The sequence below is a fragment of the Misgurnus anguillicaudatus genome, chromosome 22, assembly GCF_027580225.2.
Source record: "Misgurnus anguillicaudatus chromosome 22, ASM2758022v2, whole genome shotgun sequence".
NCBI lineage: Eukaryota > Metazoa > Chordata > Actinopteri > Cypriniformes > Cobitidae > Misgurnus > Misgurnus anguillicaudatus.
This window is the reverse complement of record NC_073358.2, coordinates 5,366,899-5,393,103: the sequence shown is the minus strand read 5'-3', so window position 1 is coordinate 5,393,103 and position 26,205 is coordinate 5,366,899. Positions and strand designations below refer to the sequence as shown.

Genomic DNA, 26,205 nt, shown 5'->3' with positions numbered 1-26,205 from the left:
CATAATGGTAATGATAGTAACAACAACAACAACAACAACAACAACAACTACTACTACTACTACTACTACTACTACTACTACTACTATTATTATTTTTATTGAGTGTTAATATAATTAGCATTTGACACAGCTGGAGGCATTAGTTTGGCTATCAACTTGCCAAAACCTGAGCCATAGGCTAGAACTGATCTACGTTCCCAACGTTGGGCCAATACCCCTGCAACATTGCCTATGGCGTAAACTCGTACTTTGAAAGCACAAAGTTTCATACTAACTATGCAAAAAGTATATTTTATGTACATTTTAAATAATAATAATAATAATAAATATTATTATTATTATTATTATTGAGTGTTAATATAATTAGCATTGGACACAGCTAGAGGCATTAGTTTGGCTATCAACAAATTTTAAATTATTATTATTATTATTATTGAGTGTTAATATAATTAGCATTGGAAACAGCTAGAGGCATTAGTTTGGCTATCAACTTGCCAAAACCCGAGCCATGGGCCAGAACTGATCTGCGTTCCCAACGTTGGGCCAATACCCCTGCAACATTGCCTATGGCGTAAACTCGTACTTTGAAAGCACAAAGTTTCATACTAACTATGCAAAAAGTATATTTTAAGTACATTTTAAATAATAATAATAATAATTATTATTATTATTATTATTATTATTATTGAGTGTTAATATAATTAGCATTGGACACAGCTAGAGGCATTAGTTTGGCTATCAACAAATTTTAAATTATTACTATTATTATTGAGTGTTAATATAATTAGCATTGGAAACAGCTAGAGGCATTAGTTTGGCTATCAACTTGCCAAAACCCGAGCCATGGGCCAGAACTGATCTGCGTTCCCAACATTGGGCCAATACCCCTGCAACATTGCCTATGGTGTAAACTCGTACTTTGAAAGCAAAGTTTCATACTAACTATGCAAAAAGTATTTTTTAAGTAAATTTTAAATTATTATTATTATTATTATTATTATTGAGTGTTAATTTAATTAGCATTTGACACTGCTAGAGGCATTAGTTTGGCTATCAACTTAGTTTGGCTATCAACAAATTTTAAATTATTATTATTATTATTGAGTGTTAATATAATTAGCATTGGAAACAGCTAGAGGCATTAGTTTGGCTATCAACTTGCCAAAACCCGAGCCATGGACCAGAACTGATCTGCGTTCCCAACGTTGGGCCAATACCCCTGCAACATTGCCTATGGCGTAAACTCGTACTTTGAAAGCACAAAGTTTCATACTAACTATGCAAAAAGTATATTTAAAGTACATTTTAAATAATAATAATAATAATAATAATTATTATTATTATTATTATTATTATTGAGTGTTAATATAATTAGCATTGGACACAGCTAGAGGCATTAGTTTGGCTATCAACAAATTTTAAATTATTACTATTATTATTGAGTGTTAATATAATTAGCATTGGAAACAGCTAGAGGCATTAGTTTGGCTATCAACTTGCCAAAACCCGAGCCATGGGCCAGAACTGATCTGCGTTCCCAACATTGGGCCAATACCCCTGCAACATTGCCTATGGCGTAAACTCGTACTTTGAAAGCACAAAGTTTCATACTAACTATGCAAAAAGTATATTTAAAGTACATTTTAAATAATAATAATAATAATAATAATTATTATTATTATTATTATTATTATTGAGTGTTAATATAATTAGCATTGGACACAGCTAGAGGCATTAGTTTGGCTATCAACAAATTTTAAATTATTACTATTATTATTGAGTGTTAATATAATTAGCATTGGAAACAGCTAGAGGCATTAGTTTGGCTATCAACTTGCCAAAACCCGAGCCATGGGCCAGAACTGATCTGCGTTCCCAACGTTGGGCCAATACCCCTGCAACATTGCCTATGGCGTAAACTCGTACTTTGAAAGCACAAAGTTTCATACTAACTATGCAAAAAGTATATTTTAAGTAAATTTTAAATTATTATTATTATTATTATTATTATTGAGTGTTAATATAATTAGCATTTGACACTGCTAGAGGCATTAGTTTGGCTATCAACTTAGTTTGGCTATCAACAAATTTTAAATTATTATTATTATTATTGAGTGTTAATATAATTAGCATTGGAAACAGCTAGAGGCATTAGTTTGGCTATCAACTTGCCAAAACCCGAGCCATGGACCAGAACTGATCTGCGTTCCCAACGCTGGGCCAATACCCCTGCAACATTGCCTATGGTGTAAACTCGTACTTTGAGAGCACAAAGTTTCATACTAACTATGCACAAAGTATATTTAAAGTAAATTTTCTTTTAAAGGGACAATAAGTAGGATTTACCCCCATCTAGTGGTGAAACTGTAGTTTGCATTCAAACGAATAGTGCTCTCTAGCGCCTCGCTTTTCCAAATGCGTGTTGCAACTATGGTAGCCGTTATGTAATCACTGATCTCCTTATCCGCTTCAGCTAGTTTACGTGTTCTGAACTAAAAAACGCATTGTTGAAACGCGTTGGTAGGCTAGTGCTTTTTGTCCCTCTCTGCTATTATAGTTTATCAATACGGCGGACCAACATGGAAGCCTCCTTGGACTTACTCGTTCAATGTAAGTAGAGAGAAGAAATTCTAAGCTTACAAAGAAAAGTCAGATCATTGGCAGAGGTCATTTGACACCAACGAGGACATATTAATGAATAAAGACATTGATTTTGATTAATAAAACACTGAAAACCCTATTTACTGTCCCTTTAAAGGCGGGGTGCATGATTTTAAAAAAATGCTTTGGAAAAGGGAGTCGGGCCGAGTACCAAAACACACTTGCAGCCAATCAGCAGTAAAGGGCGTGTCTACTACTAACTGACATCATTGCCTGGGTTGCGTATGTGTGGGGCGGGTCTATCAGAAGAAGGTCCGGATTTTATTGTGGTAGGGGCGTGTTTGTTTAGGTGATTTCAAATGTCAACATTGGCTTTCAGAGATCATGCAACCCGTCTTTAACTCTTTCACCGCCAGCGTTTTTTTAAAAAGTTGCCAGCCAGCGCCAGCGTTTTTCATGATTTTCACAAAAGTTTAATGCCTTCCAGAAAATGTTCTTCTTCAAATATATAAACATACAATATACCAAATGAAAGAACAGACCCTCTGCTTTCAACAAAAAAAACCCCGTTTCATCCTACCTTCAGTAGTTCTTTTGTAATCAGCTTTTGAATATGGGTAGGTTTCTGCAAAAACACCACATTTTGAGCAAAAAGCAGAGATAATTCCATTTTTGTGATGGACTTTTCATAGAGATCCCATTCAGAGCGATCTTTAAAACAGACATGGACATGCAGCCGCTTGCCATAGGGCAATACTTCCGGTTTTAAAAAGTTGCGGAAGGGCGCCACCTAGTGGATAATAGCGAATAAAGACGGAAATACTCGTCATTGGCGGGGAAGCGTTTTCTCTTGATTGACGAGATATCTCGTCAATGGCGGGGAAAGAGTTAATAAGGATATAAGTGAGTGATGTTTTAGTAGGATGAAGTCCTTCTTAATCAACCGCAAACTTACATTCAGGTCCAGTTTCATTTTTGCTATGAAACGGCAAACCCAGTAAATTCCCAAATGATAAAATCAACATTTTTTTCCATTCGATATCCTGTTTCAAAAGTGTAGTATTGCAGAAGTTAAATGATTTTCATGTTGACTTTAAAAGGTTTGTATTTAAAGTCGCCGTGAACTGGAAGTTGCGATGTGACATAATTCTGGGTGAAGCAGAATATCATGATCGACACAAGAGGGCGGAAGTACAATTTGAGATTTTGATTGAAGTTTATGAGGACACATGAATAATAAAAAAAACTACATGCACAGATACATTGTATAATAAACACTTATTTAATATCACACAATATTACATAAAAATAAAAATTGTCTGTTTTGATTTTATTGGGACTTTAACTCTTTCCTCGTCATTGACGAGTTATCTCGTCATTCCGCAATACTGCTATTATCCACCCGATGGTGCACTTACGCAATTTATAAAACCCGGAAGTATCGCCCTAGCACAAACAGCTGTATGTCCGTCTAAGTTTTGATGATCGCTCTGAACCTGACCTCTATCAAAAGTCCTTTACAAAAATTTAATTATATTAGCGTTTTGCTCACAATTTGGTGTTTTTGAAGAAACCTACCCATATTTGAGAGGTGATAAAAAGAGAACTGATGAAGGTAGGATGAAATATAATTTCTTATATTGTATGTTTATATATTTAAAGAAGAGCATTTTCTGGGAGGCATTAAACATTTGTGAAAATCATGACAATCCTGGTGGTGAAGGAGTTAATAGCAAGAGACTTATCGTAGTACATGTATCCTTGTTTAAATCGACAATGAATTTCCTGCTGTTAAGCAAGCTGTGTATTCGTAGTGCAGTGCACCTGTAAATTGCTTAGAAAAAAATGTTAAGTGCAGTCTCTCACCTCGACGGCGTCTTATATCAAGCAGGCTGTGTCTCTTGTTTCCTATTGTGTGTGATAAGAAGGCCAGGTTTACCTTGCTGTGACTTCGTGTGAAGTGTTAAATGGCTCGCAAAAGCCACCTCGCTGTTATTTACGGCTGGTCCTGTCTGTATCCATCTGAGCCGCCTGTTTCACTCATCACAAGATCGCTCCACTGCTGCTGTTTGTCACTGTAAATTCTGCCTTGCCATACAAACTGTACTTCACGTTGCTTTTCCTACGACATACACAAACAATGCTGTGTCACTTAACAATATCAGGGTGGTAATATGGGCAGTAAAAGTGTTATTTTTATTACAAAAAATTTATTTTTTTGTAAAACGCTATTATTTGTATTTCTTAAAGGTGCAGTGTGTACATTTTTAGCGGCGTCTAGTGGTGAGGTTGCGAATTGCAACCAATGGCTTAGTCCACTGCTGACCCCTTGCTTTTGAAACACATAGAGAAGCTACGGTAGCCGCCACCAGACAAACATGTCATCGTCGGAGACAACTTAGTAAAAAAGTTTGTCCGTTAAGGGCTTCTGTAGAAAAATGGTGACTTCCATGTAAGGGGACCCTCGGTGTATGTAGATAAAAAGGTCTCGTTCTAAGGTAATAAACACATAACAGTTCATTATGAAAGGTCTTTATACACCCCTGATAATATAGTTTTGTATATTATTTTGCATTTCTTTTAAGATATCCTTCTAAAAATTACACACTGCACCTTTAAAAAAGTGCACCTATTAAGCAAAATCCACTTTTACAAGGTGTTTGGACATAAATGTGTGTTGGCAGTGTGTGAACACAACAACCCTACAGTAAAAAAAAAAACACCAGTCCATCTTTTTATCCGTATTAAGCCAACGCAATCTCATTAGCTGTTTTGATTCTCTTGTAAATATGATGTCATACTGATAAAGCCCCGCCCACAGCCACTGACTGGTTAATTTTACCCAAAAGCCTTTCTAAATGTGTTTGTTAGCATGTTGTTGCGCTAATGCGGCTTGGAAGCATGTTAATCAATCATTACCATGCCATGTATTGAAATGGTATGCATGGTATTACCACCATTACTGCAGGGACAAGACTGTTCCAAACTGTTTCTTGGTCCTTTAAGAGGAGCCACATGAATTTCACATGTGCAAAATCACACGGGATCACTTGGGGAAATGTGAAATTCATGTGCTTAAGGGAGACTTCTTTCCATCGCTGTAGTCTCTTCTGTTCTTAGTTATTATTTATCTACAATAAAACCGGATCTAAATGAGATTCCCTTTGCTATGAGTCCCAACGTGTCCACCGCCATCTGTTTAGCTTTTTGCTTTCTGTAGCAGAAATGACAGCAGCAAGTGATGCACAAAAGGTTTTTTGAACATAAATCGAATGGATTAAATTCTATAAACGTACCGTTGACCTTTAAAGTTTACCTTGCAGGAGACGTCAGGTTAAGAATTCAGCCGGTCAGCTGCAGAATGAAAGCTTTTGCATGGGCAATAATGAATTTTATTTCTTCATGCAAGTACCCAAGACCATTTAAACAATGCAGACAGGAAAGCAACTAATGCACTTTTAAATAAAAATGATGAAGAAGCACAATTCAGCTGTGCTGTAATTCTGAGCTAATAACTCATTTGCTCAGTAACCAGATATTAAATAGATCATAATTTGTGATTTGAGTCGAATGTTTATGACCCTTCTCATGCTGTGACTTCTGCGTCTGATAAAAATGAGAACAAAGAGATAGTTGTGTTTTAGATATTTTGCTTCGATAAGTTGTAATGTAATACAGATTCATTAAAAATCATTATATACACAATACTAAATAATAAACTGAACGAGATAAATCCCATATAGTCCAATTTAAGTCGTAATTTTAGCTTCTACCACTTTGTTGCTTAACAGGATTTTTGTGGATTTATTCTGTCACGCTGTAGCCCCGCCCACATTGTAAACTTATTGGTCAAAATTTACTAACCCTGATGCCATTACAGATTAAAGTGAACACAAATTATTTAACTCGTTAAAGGGAACATTTTACAAGACTTTTTTAAGATGTCAAATGAATCTTTGGTGACAACGGAGAATATTTTTTGAAGTTTTTGCTTAAAATATCATCTAGATAATTTATTATAACATGATAAAATTGCCACTTTGTAAGTGTGAGCAAAAATGTGCTGTTTTTGGGTGTGTCCTTTAAAATGCAAATGAGCTGATCCCTGCACTCAATGGCAGTGTCGTGGTTGGATAGTGCAGATTAAGGGGTGGTACTATCCCCTTCTGACATCATAAGGGGAGCCAAATTTCAATTAGCAATTTTTTCACATGCTTGCAGAGAATGGTTTACCAAAACTAAGTTACTGTGTTGATCTTTTTAACCTTTTTTTAGATTGATAGAAGCACTGGGGACCCAATTATAGCACTTAAACATGAAAAAGTCAGATTTTCATGATATGTCCCCTTTAAAATATCTGTCACATTATGCACATTTATGTTTTGCTTCAGAAGACATATTAGTACAATGTTTCGTGGTGGGTGCATTTGCTTTTTGGAGCATCAACATTTTGGGACCCATATGTGAGGAATACTTAACAACGGGATGTTGAATTATTCGTAAATAATGCACACCCAAGGCGGTAATGCTGTTATACGACGGGTGTGCATTATTTTCAAATAATTCAAGAACTGTGACCGTTTACTTTTATACCATGGTTAAAACAGACATTGCTAATAAATTGTTTTTTTTTAAGACATTTGACTGGTCAGGTGTGCGTTTATCTAAAAATAATGCATACCCATTGAACTTTTCTCAACCAATCAGAATAAAGCATTCAACAGCCCCTGATATAAATGTGCATATTATTTATGAAAAAACGTTATGTTCAACTAAAGAAAGGAAGTCGTATACATCTGGGATCCATCTTCATTTTTGGGTGAACTATTCCTTCTATTCGATTTATCATTTATACTTCATACTGATATTCGTCACAAAAAAGGATTTTTTTTGAAAATTATTTTCCATCGAGTATGCAGTTTTGATTGAAGCATGGGGGAATGCGGGCTAAATAATCTTTCCTTTTTTCCTGAGGGCCACAAGGGAAATAATTTACAGTTAGTTGTGCAACATCCCTGGAGCAGTTCTGACCAAAATAATGAATTGATTTTTGCTGGAAAGCAATTGTGGAGCCGATGTGCTCTTTAATTGGATCCGGCTTTTGAAGTGTAATTGAAAGCATAGATTTATTTGCATGTGTCATCTAACAGGAAAACTTTAAATTGCTAAGCTGAGGAAGCAGTATTTTAAAAGTTAATCTATAGTTGGTGAGCCTTAGATCTGCTACAGTAGTTGTATACTACGTGTATGGGAATACACTGATGGCTTCATTAATTGTCATTGTCCAACTCCACAAAATTTAAAGGATGTGTTGTTTTCTTGTTGAGTTTCTCATGAACATATTTACACATGTTTTTGTTGACTGTCTATATTGTGGTTAATACTATTCATAAAAACATGTTTACATGCATCCCAGATATGTGTTTACTTTAATACACCTTTTTTTGGTAGTTTTGCTATGAGCTTCCTACAGTAGCAGTGCACTTCAATAAAAGACGGAAGCAGGAAAAATTCCTGGTTTTGAACTTCAACACCCTCTTAGCTACATGAATCAGACTGCAGTCTATAGTCTTTTTTCATTTCAGTTGGGGGTGTTGTGCTTGTAATTGTTTTAAGTGGGCGGCATTGGCAGCCGTGACTTACTTGGCGGCCTACACTCTTGAAAATAAAGGTATACAGCATCACTAAAAGTATATAGCATCACTGCGAAGAACCATAGATAGCACCTTTATTTTTTAACTCATTAACCGCCAGCCTTTTATTTTGAAAAGTTGCCCGCAAGCATTTTTTGTGATTTTCACAAAAGTTTCACGAAATGCCTTCCAGGAAAATTTTCTTCTAAAATTATATAAACATATAGCCTGGGTGCCAGCCGATCTTAGCCCCGCCCACCACAATTTGAAAAACGGGAAGATCGGTCTGGGGATTCACCGTTGAGGAGCTACTATGCGAATACCAAAACCGGCCAACGAATCAAATTGTGAGGGCGGGCTTTATACGATGATGGACAGATGATCAACAGTAACGTATCAACCACGTCACCAAAGAGCGCGTGTGTTGAATCTGTTTACAATGAAATGGCTGCCGCTGGTGAATTCAGATGTGTGGATTCTGACATTGAGTCTGTTCTAAAAGATATCGACAGAGTGTTGATTTAAAAAGAGGAACAGAGAAACGCGATCAAGGCATTTGTTTATGTTTTCGCCGTCCTTCCTATGGAGGACAAAGTTAAAGAAGCAACTGAAATGGGTATCACGGCGATGCAACTCGGCGTGCACGACGAAATGGATATAATTAGCGGTCGTTGCCAGCTTCTTTTCGGAAGCCTGGAATCGTGACTGCTAAATAAGTGGAGGGACATGCTAGGCTCCGATATTTTTCAAGCCAACGTAATGGGTAGCTATCGTCGTGGATGAAATTCACCTAACGTACAAATGGTAAGAGATAGTCTTACTGTATGACTTAGTAAATACTTAATGTTGTGATATAAATGAAATGTTGTAAACATAGTAGGTGTTGATGTACCTTCGCTAACTCAGACTTAGTATAATTACAATGATGTTAGTATCATTGTAGCGAAATTACTAGCAGTTCGGTCAGGCTGCTAAAGACGCCATTTCAACATAAGACACACTCCGTTGCTCTGATTGGTCGTATGTCTATCAAATTGAGTGCAGAGGCATTTTTCGGTTGAGACACGCCTCATAATTTTAGCTCAATGGAGCGGTATCAGACTCAAATTCTGACTAGAATTGAGTATGACAACGTCAGGCTAATAAACATACAAATTTATCACATGAAAGAACAGACCCTCTGCTTTCAAACGAACAATAAACAAACAAACAAAATGGGGAAAAAGTTTCATCCTATCTATATTTTTTTCTCTGCTTATAAACTCTTAAATATGGGTTTGTTTGGTTTTTTTTTGCAAAAAGCTAAAACAATTGCATTTTTGTGAAGGAATGTTGTTAGAGATCAGATTCAGAATGGTTATAAAAACATTCACAGAGTTTAAAATTAGTAAATAACTTTTTTGCTTGAGTTTTTTTATAAATTGGGTAGATGCACCATCTAGTGGATAATTGCGGTATTACAGATTAACATTAAAATTCATCAGAAGCCCTTTTTTATGCAAATGTTTTCTCTTAATTGACGAAATATTGCGTCAATGGTGGGGAAAGAGTTAAAGGAAAACTACACTGTTTTTCAATATTTTACTATGTTCTTACCTTAACTTAGACGAAATAATACATCCATGTCTTTTTTCAATGCGTGCACTTCATCTTTGTACAGCGCGTCATGAATGTGTTAGCATTTAGCCTAGCCCCCATTCATTTCTATGGCTCCAAACAGGGATGAATTTAGAAGCCACCAAACACTTCCAAGTTTTCCCTGAGTGCTTTTCCACCATATATTTCTTGTTTTTTATCTGCTTAAAAATCGCCACGTTTTATTTTGTGCCACCATACTTACTCGTGTAACTACTCATGTAACAGTCTTTAAATAGGGAAAACATGGAAGTGTTTGTGTGGAAGTGGCTTCTAAATTCATCCCTGTTTGGATCCTAAGGAATGAATGGGGCTAGGCTAAATGCTAACACATTCACGACGAGCTGTACAAAGATTACGTGCACGCGCACCAAGTTAGGTATGGATTAATTTGTCTAAGTTGAGGTAAGAACATAGTAAAATATTGAAATGTTAAAAAAAGTTTTCCTTTAAGCTTTGTTATTGTTTTTAAAAAAGGGGCCTCTAGTGGTGAAATCCTACATATTGTGCCTTTTAATGGGCATGTTTGCGTTCAGGGGTCTAAAAAAGCTTTTAAATCAGTCAACCAGAATTTGTCCTATTTGGACATTTTTCTTTGAAAAGGACGAACGCATGGCTTTAAACTTCATGAGGCTTATGTATAAGCATTGACTTTATAGTACACAAACTGACTTCAGGGCCTTCCTGAACATTCAGACTATTTGTGCAGTGAACTTGTACTAACCTACTGACTCATCTCTCTCTCTCTTTCTCTCTAGGACACTGAGATCATCAACACAGCGGTTCTTACTGGCCGAACCGTGGCTATCCCGGTCAAGGTGGTTTCCATAGAGATGAACGGAGCAGTCACCGACGTCTCATCCTTTGTGCAGTGCAAGTCATTCAACGAGGAAATTGTCAAGGTATTTCACGCCCAATGCCGATAGGTCCACTCAAGCAGGCCTTAAAAATCCTCGAAATGTATAATGAATTGTAGAAAAATCACTTAGGAGAACATAAAATGACCATCAAAACCTCATTTGAGTGAAGTTCATATATGCTCCTGTGGCCATAGCCTTCCTGATCCCCTGAAGGGATCATTGGCTTTTCAATCTCAGACAGTTCATCAAAAGTATTTAGCGCCGAGCAGTACGACATCTCTATCCGCTCGGTAGCAGCGAGCGTGCCCTCGACTTGTGTTTAATATTTCCAAATGAAGAGTCCCGGTGAAAGCAGCGCAGTTGGGCATGGAGGCTCTTATTATAAGACTAAGTGAAATGACTTGGGCATCCAGAGGATCAGTAAATAGAGTCTGGACTCAAGGGGGCAATTGAATTAAATACAGGAATGAAATTCTCATTTCAACTTAACCACAAGGCTTGTGAATTGGATTCAAGAAATCGTGCTATCAGGGTTACCTTATTTTTATTCCTGCCGAGAAAAAAAACAGTTTGGCGGACCTTTCAGCCACCATTTATGCAAACACGATTCATTTATTATGTAGATAGTGAACTATTTAAAGGAAGACACAACCGATTTTCAATATTTTACTATATTTTTACCTCAACTTAGACGAATTAATGCATACCTATCTTTTTTCAATGCGTGCACTTCATCTTTGTACAGCGCGTTGTGAATGTGTTAGCATTTAGCCTAGCCCCATTCATTCCTTAGGATCCAAACAAGGATGATTTTAGAAGCCACCAAACACTTTTTTTTAAACAGATAGAAAATGAGAATTATATTGTATGGCGGAAGAGCACTTAGTTTGCAGCACTTTGACCTCGGGTAGTAATATTGATTGGAAATTTGAGCGATGATGTTACTGCGCGCCGATGTCGAAGTGCTCTTCCGCCATACAATATAGTTTGCTTAAAAAATCGCCATGTTTTATTTTGTGCCACCATACTTACTCGTGTAACTACTCATGTATCAGTCTTTAAATAGGGAAAACATGGAAGTGTTTGGTGGCTTCTAAATTCATCCCTGTTTGGATCCTAAGGAATGAATGGGGCTAGGCTAAATGCTAACACATTCATGACGCGCTGTACAAAGATTAAGTGCAGGCATTGAATAAAGACAGGCAGGGGCGTTGCTAGACATAAAGCTCTACTGGGGCACAGGCCCCCCATTATTTTTTTTTTTTTTTTTTACTTTCTTTAAAGCCTGCGGTGTGCAAGATACAATTTCCTTTGCTTAACCCACTATTCCAAGTACTGGGAAAGACAAACATGTATTTAAAAACATTTAAGTATCATCTTCATATACTTAAGGTTATTAACATGTTTAAAGGCATAAAATGTTTGGAAATAATGACAGCAGAGAAAATATTTTTATGCACATTTGCATTTTACATAACAATGATTAATAACTTGTTTTTTATTTTTAAGAATATTTTCATTTTATAAAAATCTATCTTAGTTACTTAGTTAACTAAATATTAATTTCATATCTAAAAATACAGAACAACAGTATAACACAGTTTTTGTATGTGAACAATGCAATTTTATAGACTATTGACAGAGGTTTTCCTGAGATTTTTTTCTCTAATCTTACCTGACAGGGTAAGATGTTATGTGTCTTACCTCCCTTAAACTCACCATCTCTTATTTTTGCTTTCCTTTCCCTGCTTTGCACAAAACATTTCTGATGTCCATCACATCCGGTCGGGGGATCACAATAGTGATCGGGTGAAAATAAGAATTTCATTGTTATTTAGAAACTTACTTTAATCTCGTCACGTTTTCATAAACCAACTCAATCGCGTGGCGTCACTGTCTTGTACTTCGTATGCGGCTGCGCACGGCAAAACAGACGCGCACGGACTTGAATGGGTGCGTGCACGCGTCAGTGCGACTGCTGCGTCGCTTTTTCAAACGTGAATTGGGTAACTACATTGCAAATAGATCCGTTTTGCCGCGATTATCGTTGTAGAGGAATACACTAGTTAACTGCTAAAATGTAAACTTGAGATTTACACAGGGGCACAAAAGATTTACACTGGGGCACGTGCCCCAGTAAAAGGGGTCTAGCGACGCCCCTGAAGACAGGGATGTATTATTTCATCTAAGTTAAGGTAAGAACATAGTGAAATATATAAGAACGTTGTAGTTTTCCTTTAAGTCTTTTCCCACCATTGACGAGTTATCTCGTCAATTCAGAGAAAGCATTTGCATAAAAGCGTGTTCCTGATTCATTTTTTCTTTTTTTTTAATCTGTAATACCGCGATTATTCACTAGATGGCGATTATCCACTTACCCAACTTTTAAAAATGTTTAAACTGTATGTTTTGATAATCGTCCTAAATCGGATCTGTAACAAAATTCCTTCACAAAAATGGGGCTAGGCTAAATGCTAACTTTGTTTGTTATGATCAAAAAACATATATTTCAAAAATCAATGGTTATGTGGAAGGACTTGAACAGAAACGTTCATCTTTTATTGTGCTTCAGTTCAGGAAATCTCTAGCTTAGAGGGAACCTGTCTGCTATTTTAATTTACGTAGGGGACCGTTGTTTTTCCTGAAGGCTCGTAAATACAGACCAGAAACCTTCTCCAATCATTTTGACAATCCTTTCCTTCGTGGCACGACAAAATCCAATTCAACTGTAAAACTGTATCTAAAACCAAGAGAAATAATAAAATGCCTGGGAGTGTCCGTCTGCAGAGATTGAGATCTGTAAGCTATCTGAGATGGGGCCAGAGGCCACGCATTGTTTATCTGTTTTAAGATTCAAGATAAACGTGTGTGCTGCAAAGCCCGGGCAAAGCATTAGCTCTGGTGTTATTGTGTGGGTTTGCTCCGCCACCCGGGCCATTGAACTTTGGAGGCTAATTCAAGATGAGCCCTTCAAGCTGAGACAACATGAGTCCTGACAGTTCAATAAAACGCTCGGTGCTGTGCCGAAAAAAAGCGTCACACGGAAGACAAAGGTTACGGGCTCCAGTAACATCTTATTCAAAAGGTAGTCTCGAGTATCTGTTGTAACAGGGCTTTTTTCCCTGGAGCAGAAGCTTTTACTTTAGGACAGGGTCACCATGACAGATGGGTGCATGCATGACTGTGACAATGACATCATATGCTAGATGCATGTGACAGTGACATCATGTGATAGATGCATTTTAATATCATATTTTATTGCGGGTTCAGATTTTAATTTGATGGTATCGTCTTTTACATTGTCAGAAAACGGATATAAAACTGAACCTTTTATGTCGCAGAGGTAAACATAATGTTTTAGGTTTTTTGGGTACATTACTGTACCTTAAGGATCTATTGTTAGATACAGTTAACTGTTTTGTCAAATTTAACTGGTACATAATTGGTCCTTAGAGTATAATATTGTACCCCAAAAAGTACAACATTTCAATGTGTTGTATACCCATAAAGGTACAAAAATGAACCTTTAAGGGAAACCACCCCTGTGACAGTGTATATAAGTCTTTAAGATTTGTACCTTTTGTATTACGGTACTTGTTTGTGTTCAGAGACACACAATCTGTGCTTGCATAATGTTAAAAATAAGCAATTTCCTATTGATGTCCTATGGTGATGAAATACACAAGTGAAATCAGATTTTGAAATAACGTACCGCATTTATTTTTTTTAGAAGCCTCCTTTTACCGGTCATAAAAATAACAATAAAAATAGTTTACATTAGCTTACAAAGACGTCTGTTGCACATTCCCCTCTCTATCACATTTAGCACATAATAAAATCCAACCAAATGTGTCCCTGGTACTGATAAACATCTGGCTACTATAACAGCCTCAATTTTAATTTTCAGCCGAACATTTCTTTTAACAATAGTGTGGGCTGAATGATGAGACCCTGTGGAGCTTTGTGTTTGTGAGCAGGAAACTGTAAACAGTCCGTCCCAGTTGATCGTACATCTCTAGGCTCTGGTAGTCACAGTGGCCATTTGAGACCAAACATTCCCCTTACCAGAATTAAAACTGCATATATTACCAACACGAAAACACTAGCTGTGTCCCAATTCAGGGGCTGCGACCTTCTAAGGACGTATTTTAAGACGTCACTTGCGTCACAGCAGCGCGACTAGGCCGTCCCAATTCGAAGGATGCTTAGAATGAAGCCTCAAAATGCGTCCTCATTTCTCCGCGCTGTTAAGGATAGAACGAATGGATCCTTAACAGCCGAGGATATCCCAAGATTCATTGCGCGCCTGCAACAGCGGCTGGATATTCTAAAATAAACAATTAAAACCTTCATTAAATAAAAGTGTGTATTTATCAAAAAAAGTTTGTCACTGTTTTAGTATTATAAGTTATGTTTTGTGTTAATAGTATTATTTTTATGATGCATATATTTCTAAGGTTGATTAATTTAATTTAATATACTGTTGAATAGTTAAATCTACATCAACGTGTCATATTTTCTAAACTAAATTAATATTTTTCTGATTTCATATTTATTTTAATAAGTCAGAACATTTCCGCTATGTCCTGCTGACAGACGCAGCAGGTGACGCCAATTATGGGTCGTCCGAAGGCTAGACCGTCTCATTTCAGTTCTCTTCGCGGATTTCTGAGGCTGCCACCTTGAAAGACCGAGTGCTCATATTTAAGGTCGCATGCTTAGAAGGTCGCAGCCCCTGAATTGGGACACAGCTACTGTCTCGTCTCCTGACCCCGCCCCCTATTTCCTCGTTTATTATCACATTATTGTTTGATTCATGTCACCTGTTCCCCTCTTGATTTGCTCCCCTATTTAATGCCCTTGTGTTTGCTGTCTTGTGCTGATTTGTTTTGTTCTAACCTGTACTTACCTGTGTGTTCAGTATTTGTCAAAGTTTATGATTCTATTCTATTTTATTGATTACTTCCAAGTCTTGTTCTTGTCCATGTTAGTATAGTCTTGTTCATCATAGTCTCAGTCAATAGTCCCTTTCACACATACAGTCTTTACTGGTAATTTACTGGTAAATTGCAGTTAACAGATCATGTGTGAACAGAACCTTTCCGGTAAATCAGTGCTCCCAATTTACCAGTAAAACAGGTTGTAAGATTACCAGTAATTTACCGGTAAGCGCTATGTGTGAACGAAAATGATAGGATTACCGGCATTTAGAACGGATGACGTCAGACCGTGCTGACAGCTTCGAGCCAATCATAGCGTTTTAATACAGATGACGCGTTTACCCCCGCACTGTTTACGGACGTTTCTACACACATGCTGCTTGAAACTTGAGCAGACCTGAAGTTTACGTCCACATTTCTTCACCAAAGTTGTTTAAAACAGCTTACCGCCGAATTGCCGACGTCCTTAGCACGCCCTCTGTGAAGCCTAACGTGCAAACAGTAGTGTTGTTAAAAATGCATTTTCGGTTTGAGGTCGTCTCATTCAATGTTGTTTGGTCATGAGCAACTTCGCGACTGTTTACCACAGATGTGAAAACAGCAAAAAACGGACCGTGGATATGAACGACGTGGATTGTTTACAAATACAACACTGAGCTCGCCGCGTGCTACAGGTACTTCCGCTTTCTCAACGAATTTACCAGTATTTTGATACTGATGTGTGAATGATGTCTTACTGGTAAAATAACGGAACGCCACTGCGTGTGTGAACAGCACATTTTTGTATTTACTGGTAAATTCATTCTGGTAAATTCATGGTAATTTACCAGAATTACTGTGTGAAAGAGGCTATTGCCTTGTTTACCCCCTTGTGGGTCTTTTGTTTTGTATGTCTTGTCTAAAATAAAGTCTTTGAGTTAACTACGCCTGCGCCTGGGTTCTCTCCTTCTCTCCTTTTGGAGAATCATGACACTATTTACCTACAGATATGTACATTTGAGCAACTAATATGCACTCTTTGGTATCTAGGCGCAGGGCTGTACTTTTTAGCTCTTTCCCCGCCATTGACGAGTAGCACTGTTGCCTCACAGCTAGAAAATCCCCAGTTTGAGCCCCGGCTAGGTCAGGGGGACTTTGTGTGTGGAATTTGCATGTTCTCCCTGTGTTAGTGTGGGATTAATTTGGGTACTCCGGTTTCTTCCCACAGGCCAAAAGATGCAGGTTAGGGGAATGGATTTATTGATTAACTTGTGTGGATCAACTTGTGCATGGATTAACCAGTTCTCGTTAATAGGTTAATATGTGTTGTGCACTAATATATACAAGTGAATATTGTAGGTGTCAAAGCTATTTGCTACTGTATATGTTTAACATATTTTAGCACTGCTGGAATGTTGAATTGGCTATTTAGCATTCAGGACTGAAATCTATTAATCTCATGTAAATCAATCTTATAATTTTTCTGTAGTTATCAAGGTTACACCATTGCGTTAGTTATAAGAATTTTCAAATTTCCTAATATGTATTTAAAAATGTATAAGTCTTACGTGTGTAAAGATGCAGCCCTCCAATGCTCTACATAGTAATATTTATTTTTGGCCTACTGTTAAAATATGATTATTGTGTTGGTAAATTTGTGGTTAGTGTGATTTGACTACAAATAAAAAAATGCAACTAGCAGTGCATTGAATATAATTTATTAGGACTGGAATGTAGTAATCAGAATTAATATTATATTTTTTTGGTAGTTAAAGGATTAGTCCATTTTCTTAAAAGAAAAATCCAGATAATTTACTCACCACCATGTCATCCAAAATGTTGATGTCTTTCTTTGTTCAGTCGAGAAGGAATTATGTTTTTTGAGGAAAACATTGCAGGATTTTTCTAATTTTAATGGACTTTAATAGAGCCCAACATTTAATACTTAACTCAACACTTAACAGTTTCACGGAGTTTCAAAGGACTATAACAATCCCAAACGAGGCATAAGGGTCTTATCTAGCAAAACGATTGTCATTTTTGACAAGAAAAATAAAAAATATGTACTTTTAAACCACAACTTTTCGTCTAGGTCCGGTCCAGCGCGACCTAACGTAAATGCGTAGTGACGTAGGGAGGTCACGTGTTACATATATAAAACGGACATTTGCGGACCATTTTAAACAATAAACTGACACAAAGACATTAATTAGTATCAGTTGACATACAACAACGTATGAACGGTCCTCTTTCTCAACACTTGTAAACACTGGGGTGTAGTTTTGCGTTCGTCCTCTGTGACCTCTTGACGTGAGGACGTATTGCGTGGGGTCACGCTAGCGCATCACGACCGGATCTACATGACGAGAAGTTGTGCTTTAAAAGTGTATATTTGTTATTTTTCTTGTCAAAAATGACAATCGTTTTGCTAGATAAGACCCTTATGCCTCGTTTGGGATTGTTATAGTCCTTTGTAACTCCGTTGAAAAAAACTGTTACATGTTGAGTTAAGTGTTAATTGTTGGTGTCTATTAAAGTCCATTAAAATGAGAAAAATCCTGCAATGTTTTCCTCAAAAAACATAATTTCTTCTCGACTGAACAAAGAAAGACATCAACATTTTGGATGACATGGTGCTGAGTAAATTATCTGGATTTTTCTTTTAAGAAAATTGAATATTCCTTTAACTCTTTCCCGGCACGCATTTATAAAAAAGTTGCCAGCCAGCGTTCTCTTTTGATGACCTCATAAATATGGGTAGGTTTCTTCAAAAATGCCATTTTTGCAAAGGACTTTTGATAGAGATCAGATGCAGAGCGATCCTCAAAACTTACATGGACATATAGCTGTTTGCCCTACAGGGCGATACTTCTGGGTTTTATAAGTTGGGTAAGTGCACCTGGTGGATAATTTCGGTATTACGGATTGACAGAAAAACTTGTCATTGACAGGAAAGAGTTTTCTTTTAATTGACGAGTTAACTTGTCAGTGACAGGGAAAGAGTTAAAGATGCAATATGGGACTTTAAGAAGGATCTCGTAACAGAAATGTAATATAATACATAACTATATTATCAGTGGTGTATAAGACCTTACATAATGAACTGTCTAGATACACCGCAGGTCCCCTTATATGAAAGTCGCTATTTGGGCCACCATAGTAACCCTAAATGAACAAACTGCTCTATAGCAGTGGTTCTCAAACTTTTTCCGCGTGCGGCCCCCCTTGTGTACGGTGCATTCCTTCGCGGCCCCCCCAAAGAAAATTTATGTCAAAAACTGTTCTAAAATTTAACATTTTAACTAAACAAAACATATTAAGTTATACAAAGTAGTGCTGTTGGTTAGTAGCCTTATTTTTTTTAGGTTTAATTACACAGAATTCATGATAAATTAATGTATTTTATAAAATGTCATAAAACTGGGGCCCCCCTGGGACCATCTCGCGGCCCCCCTGGGGGCCCTGGACCCCAGTTTGAGAACCACTGCTCTATAGAGTGTGTTTTGTCACTACGTTGTTTTAGATGATGACATGTTTGTCCTGTGGCTGCTACCGTAGCTTCATTATGCGTTTCAAAAAAGAGGGGTGAGCTGTGGAGTGAGCCGTTCTTTTCAATTCACAGTCTCACCACTAGATGTCGCTAAAAGTCCCACAAGGAAATTTGTGAATTATGGAATTTAAAAAGACAGCTAATTATTTTACTTTTGTTAGGTGTAAACATTTCAGTGCATCTGACAGTGAACAGTGGATTAAACACAGCTGGAGGGTGTTGAGGCTGAGCGTCTCTCAATGGGCGGCACTATCCTGACCTCGCCCCGCCACTCCTCTGAAACCACGCAAGGTGCCAGGACAGATTAGTAATTCACTGGCACGCTGACCGCAGGCAGGCACATAAAAGTACTTTCAGCCGCCCCCTGCTAACCGGTGACGCCCACGGTCCTTAACTGCTTTTGACTCAGATTTATCCGGCCACGTTTATTAGAAGCCCCGGGAGCAAATGGGTCAAGAATGAGTTCACATCAACACAAGTGGCACAGCAGGAATAAAGTTAAGAGACCATGGAGTGCTGTTGAAACCTAGCAGGCAATTTAGGCAGCTCAAAATTTAAAGGTGAAGCGTGTAATTCCAGCTGTAAAGCCCCCCAATCTCAAGCAGATAGTCCCTCCCCAAACTCACGCTATTGGTTGAGCCAATATTTACATTTCTTTTAATAATAAAGATGTATGGTTCCAAAAATAACCTTTCTGTTTCACAAAAGGTAATTTGTCTGTATCTAATGGCAAACTTTGACTTAATTGTTCTTTGGGGAACCAAAAATGGTTCTTTGCTGTAAAGAACCTTTTGTAGCACCTTTTTATTTTTAAGAGTTTATGCATTTGGCAGACACTTCAATCCAAAGTGACTTTCAGTGCTTTCAAGGCTCATGGCCTTTGAGCTGCTAGCACAATGCTCTACAAGAACTCAATATTCACAACTTGGTGCCTCAAGAAGTGTCACCTCTATTTATTTAAGTTTGTTACTATTAAATCTAGTCTTGCTTGTCGAGAATAAAGGTGGACTGCAGTCGCCTAATTCCTTAGATCAAGATTCAAGCCATGAAATTTTTCATTTAAACACGAAAAGCTCAGTCCACGTCTCCCCCTCTCTGCTGCTATGTCAAGAAGAATATGAATCATAGAATATGAATAACAGTCTCTTCATAAGAAGCATGAAGTGACCCAGGTTGAGTTTTCCTAAAGGCTACAAAGGGAGAGAGTCATCTCCTCTGATCAATTCCCTGTATTGATGGTATGTGTAGGACCGAGGGCTGTCTTCGAGACCTACATATTTTATTACACAGATATCCCTCGCTATGATGAATCTCCAGACTGCAACTCCCGACCTCCATTTGAGGAAGATTAGGTTCTCTGATTACTGTGTCAGCTGCCTCGGACCCCTAGATAAATCATAGATGCGATCCCAAAGCGAAGCTTAGACTATCTATTACAGTTAATAATTTATTTTTAAAGACTGCTGTGTACATTAGAAGTCTGAGGGAATAAGATAAAAAACTGATTTTGGGGTATAATCTCTGGGTGTAATAAAGAAATTTCCAAGAGACTTTAAAATCTGAATGTGTATTAGTGCATTCACTTGTGTTCTTGTTTGTGCGAAATGCACAGAATAACAATTGCTGCTGAGAAAAAACAAACAAAGAAAAGCTGTCAGATGCAATTCCTAAGGGGTGTTATTTTAGGAAACATGTTTCTAGTAAAGAGATCTCTCGCTGTTTATCTTTATTTGCAAGATATATGCTAGTATTTGTTTGCTAAAGCAAGACGTAATTCTGCTTAACTCACTTTGGTGCACACTGAAATGAAAATGACTTCAATTTAGCTGATTAAGGTACAATTAATTACTTAAAAAAAATGTACTAAACAATGAAGGGATTTCATCACACCCTGAGAAATACTTTGCCGAATCAACCGAAAACAGGCAGCAAAGAATATATATTTTTTATTTAGTAACAACGCAATCTCATAGCAATTCGTACATATTTTTCCTACATACACTGAAAAAAATGATATTCAAGAAAAGGTTTTCTTGGTGTTTTTGTCTTGTTTTCAGTAAAAATATCAAAAAATTCTTAAATGAAGATGCTTTTTCTTGATGAGCAAAACACCCAAGAAAATAAGTATAGGTTTTAGATCAAAAATATCAAATTTAAGTGATTTTGTGCATAAAACAAGCAAAAAAAAATCTGCCAATGGGGTAAGCAAAAAAATCTTGAAAATTTTTCTTAAACACTTAATTCAAGAAAAATTCAAGAAAAATGTTTTATGCACAAAATCACTTAAATATGATATTTTTGGTCTAAAAACTAGACTTCTTTTCTTGGGTCGTTTTGCTCATCAAGAAAAAGCATCTTAATTTAAGAATTTTTCGATATTTTTACTGAAAACAAGACAAAAATACTAAGATTTTTTTTGCTTGAAAATCATTTTTTGCAGTGTAGGTGGCTAATTCATATTAATTTAATGTATACGACCACATTCATATATTTGTGTTAGTTTGCTTTACAATTTGTTTTAGTATTGTTTTTTTTTCTTTTGATATTCGCATGTTTTTTTTACAATTTACTTCGTACGAATTTATAAGAATTAGCAAACTTGTAAAATAAGTATGTATTTCTGTGAGATCAGGATGGAACCACGCTGACAGAAAACAGGCAGTACAGAATTAATATAGTATAGTGATTTATTTAGTAAATGTATTTAAATTTGTATTTATCTCTGAACTATCTTTATTTGGGATCTGTATCTCGGTAAACATTGAGTGCGTTTACATGCATAGTCTTACAATAATGTTTAATAAACTGATAACGTGCACTGCAAAAAAATTGACTTTCTTACTTATTTTTGTCTTGTTTTCAGTAAAAATATTTAAAAATTCTTAAATTAAGATGTATTTCCTTGAAAAGCAAAATGACCTAGGAAAATAAGTCTAGTTTTTAGACAAAAATATAAAATTTAAGCGAATTTGTGCTCAAAACAAGCAAACAATTCTGCCAATAGAGTAAGAAAAAATTATTTTTGTTAAATTTTTGTTTATAAAAAAATATTTTTGCTTTTTTTACTTAAAGTTTATTTTTTTGTCTTAAACTAGACTTATTTTCCTAGGTCATTTTGCTCATAAAAAATACATCTTAATTTAAAGGTGCAGTGTGTACATTTTAGCGAAGCCTAGTGGTGAGGTTGCGAATTGCAACCAATGGCTCAGTCCACTGCTCACCCCTCGCTTTTAAAACACATAGAGAAGCTACTGTAGCCGCCACCGGAAAAACATGTCATCGTCGGAGACAACTTAGTAAAAAAGTTTGTCCGTTAAGGGCTTCTGTAGAAACATGGCGGCACAAAATGGCGACTTCCACTTAAGGGGACCCTCTGTGTATGTAGATGAAACGGCTCATTCTAAGATAATAAAAACATAACGGTTCATTATAAAAAGGTCTTTATACACCCCTGAAAATATAGTTTTGTATATTATTTTGCATTTCTGTCAAGAGATCCTTTTAAAAATTACACACTGCACCTTTAAGAGTTTTTAGATATTTTGACTGAAAACAAGACAAAAAATACTAAGAAATTGTTTTCTTGAAATTTTTTTTAAATACGTAAAATGATTTTCTTTTATTGGGGAAAGCGCATAAACGCGTTAGCAAAAAAATATCCGCACAGGTAACAACTTAACCGGCTTTCTTGCAGTTTTGTTCATGTGCGCATGTCTCTAGTAAGCGCAAAGTAACGCATAAAAGTCTGCGCTCGAATGGTCAAGTAGTTGGCAGAGACACTGCGAAAATAAAAGCTCATGTTACATTTACAGTTTCTGCAGACACGCAATGAGTTACAACAGTATAGCTTAAGACTTTGATTGACTATATGCACTGTACTATAGGTTGTGACGTTACTGCCTGCGAGAAACCTTTCAAATCTCCAAATCCCATGAAAACAGGTTTCTATATTAAGCAGATTTTTGATAGTTATCTGCTTATTCTGTGCATGTAAACACACTTGACATGCAAATAACTGTAAATAATTTAATTATCTCAATTGGTAAAGCAGTGCATTAGCAAAAGTCATTGGTTTGATTCCCAAGGAACACACATGCTGATAAATAGCGTATAGCTTTTAATGCACTCTAAGTTGCTTTGAATAAAAGCATCTGCAAAATGTATAAATGTTAATTCTGGGTAATCGCATTGCCATATAACTCATCATTTTTTTCAACGTTTTTGTTTGATTGACAGCCCTACTTTAAACTCACATCCACTTGCCGTCACAGTTAAAGAAATGTTGAGAATGTATTGTGTAGACTCTTCACGGATCACAGTGCACTCGGTCAAACCCTGCATCTGTTTCTGCTCTCAACAGGTGTCCATGAATTGCGACTATGTGTTCGTAAACGGGAAAGAGACTCGAGGATCCATGAACGCCAGAGTGATTTTCAGCTACGAGCATCTCAGTGCACCTCTTGAGCTTACTGTATGGGTACCTAAACTGCCTCTTAAAGTGGAGCTCTCGGACAACAGGCTGAGCTTTATCAAGGGCTGGAGGGTGCCCATCCTCCCCGACCGCAGGTAAGATGCAACATTCACTCGAGCTACTATATATAACTGCTGTTTGCCATACTTGTTATAATGGTTGCACTTCTAATTCTTCTTTGAATTTATTTTATGCTTGTTTGTTTGGATTTGTTAGTTTAATTAGTGAAGTTGTTACAAGCGTTTATGTTAGGCCGCTAAGGACTTTGTTAGTTACATTGAAGCTACTGTACTGTATAGAGCTGATGTCGCACCGTACGCCATTCTTCATGCTGCCCATTTGCTGTGATTTTGACAAATTGAAGCAGTAACGTGTCACGCAGTGCTTGGCAGAACATCCCTCAGCAAAGACATTTTTCATGAGGAACGTCTCCAGAGTGAATTATGATGTTGAATATTCGGGCTGCTTACCGATGTCATTATGCCTCCCTTACCAGGGCTCGTTCTTTATTTAATGTAAATCTCAAATTAAGATCATTAAAGTGGACCATTTAAATGGTAATATGATCTGATTTCAGTATAGGAGAAAACCCAGAGGTTGCTCTTTTCTCCTGAAATTGCTATGGTAAAATACAAATAGAAACAAGTGTTTTTATTTTTATTATTTTTATTTTTTATTTACAAATAGAAACAATTGTTTTTATTTTTATTTATTTTATTTTTATTTACAAATAGAAACAATTGTTTTTATTTTTATTTATTTTATTTTTATTTACAAATAGAAACTAGTGTTTTTATTTTTATTTATTTTATTTTTATTTACAAATAGAAACAAGTGTTTAAATGTACTAAGAGTATGATGAGCACTGTTGTTGAGATCTCTTCTAAAACTCTATTGGTGACATTTGCATACCGGTCAACCCTCCCGGGATTCTCCCGTATTTTACCATTCTTTCCCGCCATCATCCCGTTTAAATCATTTCCGGTATTTCTCCCGTACATTTTGTCTTTCTATAAAAAATCCCACATTGGCGTATTTGATGTTTGCTACATTCACCTCTGGTGTAACATATCACTCAAACAACACCCGCCAATGTAACAAGAAGAAAAGCTTCCCAAGTATGGGTGGAGGACGACGAGCCGCGCGCAAAGCTTTAACCGTTGCACGCAAGTCCGCCCGCCAGCGTACACAAACTCATATATTTGGATGTAAAAATTCAAGATGTGTTTTCTTGATGAGCAAAATGACCTAGGACAATAACTGTAGTTTTTAGACAAAAAGTATCAAATCTAGAGCTGTGTCCGAAACCGCTTCCTATCCACTTTATAGTGCACTATAATGGGTGTCGGCCATTTTGTAGTGGTGTCTGAAACCTGAGTGAACAACTTCATTTCCTACATTTGTTCATTATTTTTTTACCTACAATCCACTCTGATTTTGAGGGTACATTTGATGTACACTCGCTCACTCATATTTCCCATGATGCAACGGGAGACGAACGCATAAGTGGAATCAGCTAAAGGATACTGACAGTAAACACCAAAGGTTTACGTTTATACACAATTTTTTTTTTTTATTCTTTTTGTCACTTTCTACTTTTTTATAATAAACAAATTGCGATATAAAATATAATACACATTTTTATTAATTCATAAATAAACAACATCAAATAAATATGACAAGCAGTTATTTGTTCTCTTTATTATTAACTAATACAATAAACATGACAAATGATGTGACAAACAGTAAGAAAGTAAACATTACCGTTTTACAGTAAATTGGGAATTGCTACAATAATGTTAGACTCTGAGGTTAAACGAAATGACAAATAAATAAACATTTACTTCACTTTTTGATGAGCACAAGAGCAAGCGGGTACCCTACTCGTGAAGAGCGGAGCCGAGGAGCGCGCATATCAGACGTGAACACGAAAGGAATAATGGGTTTAATTATGCTTTCACTTCATTTCCTGACAGTTTCACTTGTTAGTGAGGATGGTATACTGACAAGATGACGCAGGATTCACTATAATTATTACCTAACTACATCTGAGAGAATGCAAACACATTAACAATTTTTTTTCCTCAGCCCGACGGGCAGGGCGCAGATACACTTTTGTAGCCTGACAGGAATTCGCCATAGCCACGGGACGTCGGGCTAGCGATTTTGCTATCCCTGCATAGGTTTGTTTTGTAGAAAGACTTTTTTAAAAGTGAATTTCGTTTTGTATAAATTGTATCTTAATATTAATCAATGTTTAATCAAACAATTGCCTCAATTTAATAAATAAGAAGCAAACCAAGAACGTCGGGTGTGGTGTGGATTGAAGTGAACCCACTATATATTTCCGCAGCCTACGTCTTTCTGCTTTTAATGCATTTCTTAAATTAATGTCTCAATTACACACTAGGCTTATAGAAAGTTATGATAGACTATTTGCAATAGGCTATATTGTATAAAAGTGTAGCAATAAACGTGGCGTGACTTATAGTTCTGAGTTACCGAGCTGGTAGGCTATATCAAACAACATCACTGT

At 36.6% G+C, this 26,205-nt stretch overlaps 1 protein-coding gene across 2 annotated transcripts in view; it reads left to right on the top strand.

The window, feature by feature from the left end:
* The window catches only part of tmem132e (transmembrane protein 132E), a 450,599-nt gene that overhangs the window by 404,301 nt on the left and 20,093 nt on the right, over window positions 1-26,205 (top strand). For both annotated transcript variants that reach the window (XM_055200522.2, XM_055200523.2), the window contains exons 5-6: window positions 10,628-10,771; window positions 23,559-23,764. In XM_055200522.2, coding sequence (XP_055056497.2) covers window positions 10,628-10,771; window positions 23,559-23,764 — 350 coding nt within the window. The remainder of the gene's footprint in view (window positions 1-10,627; window positions 10,772-23,558; window positions 23,765-26,205) is intronic.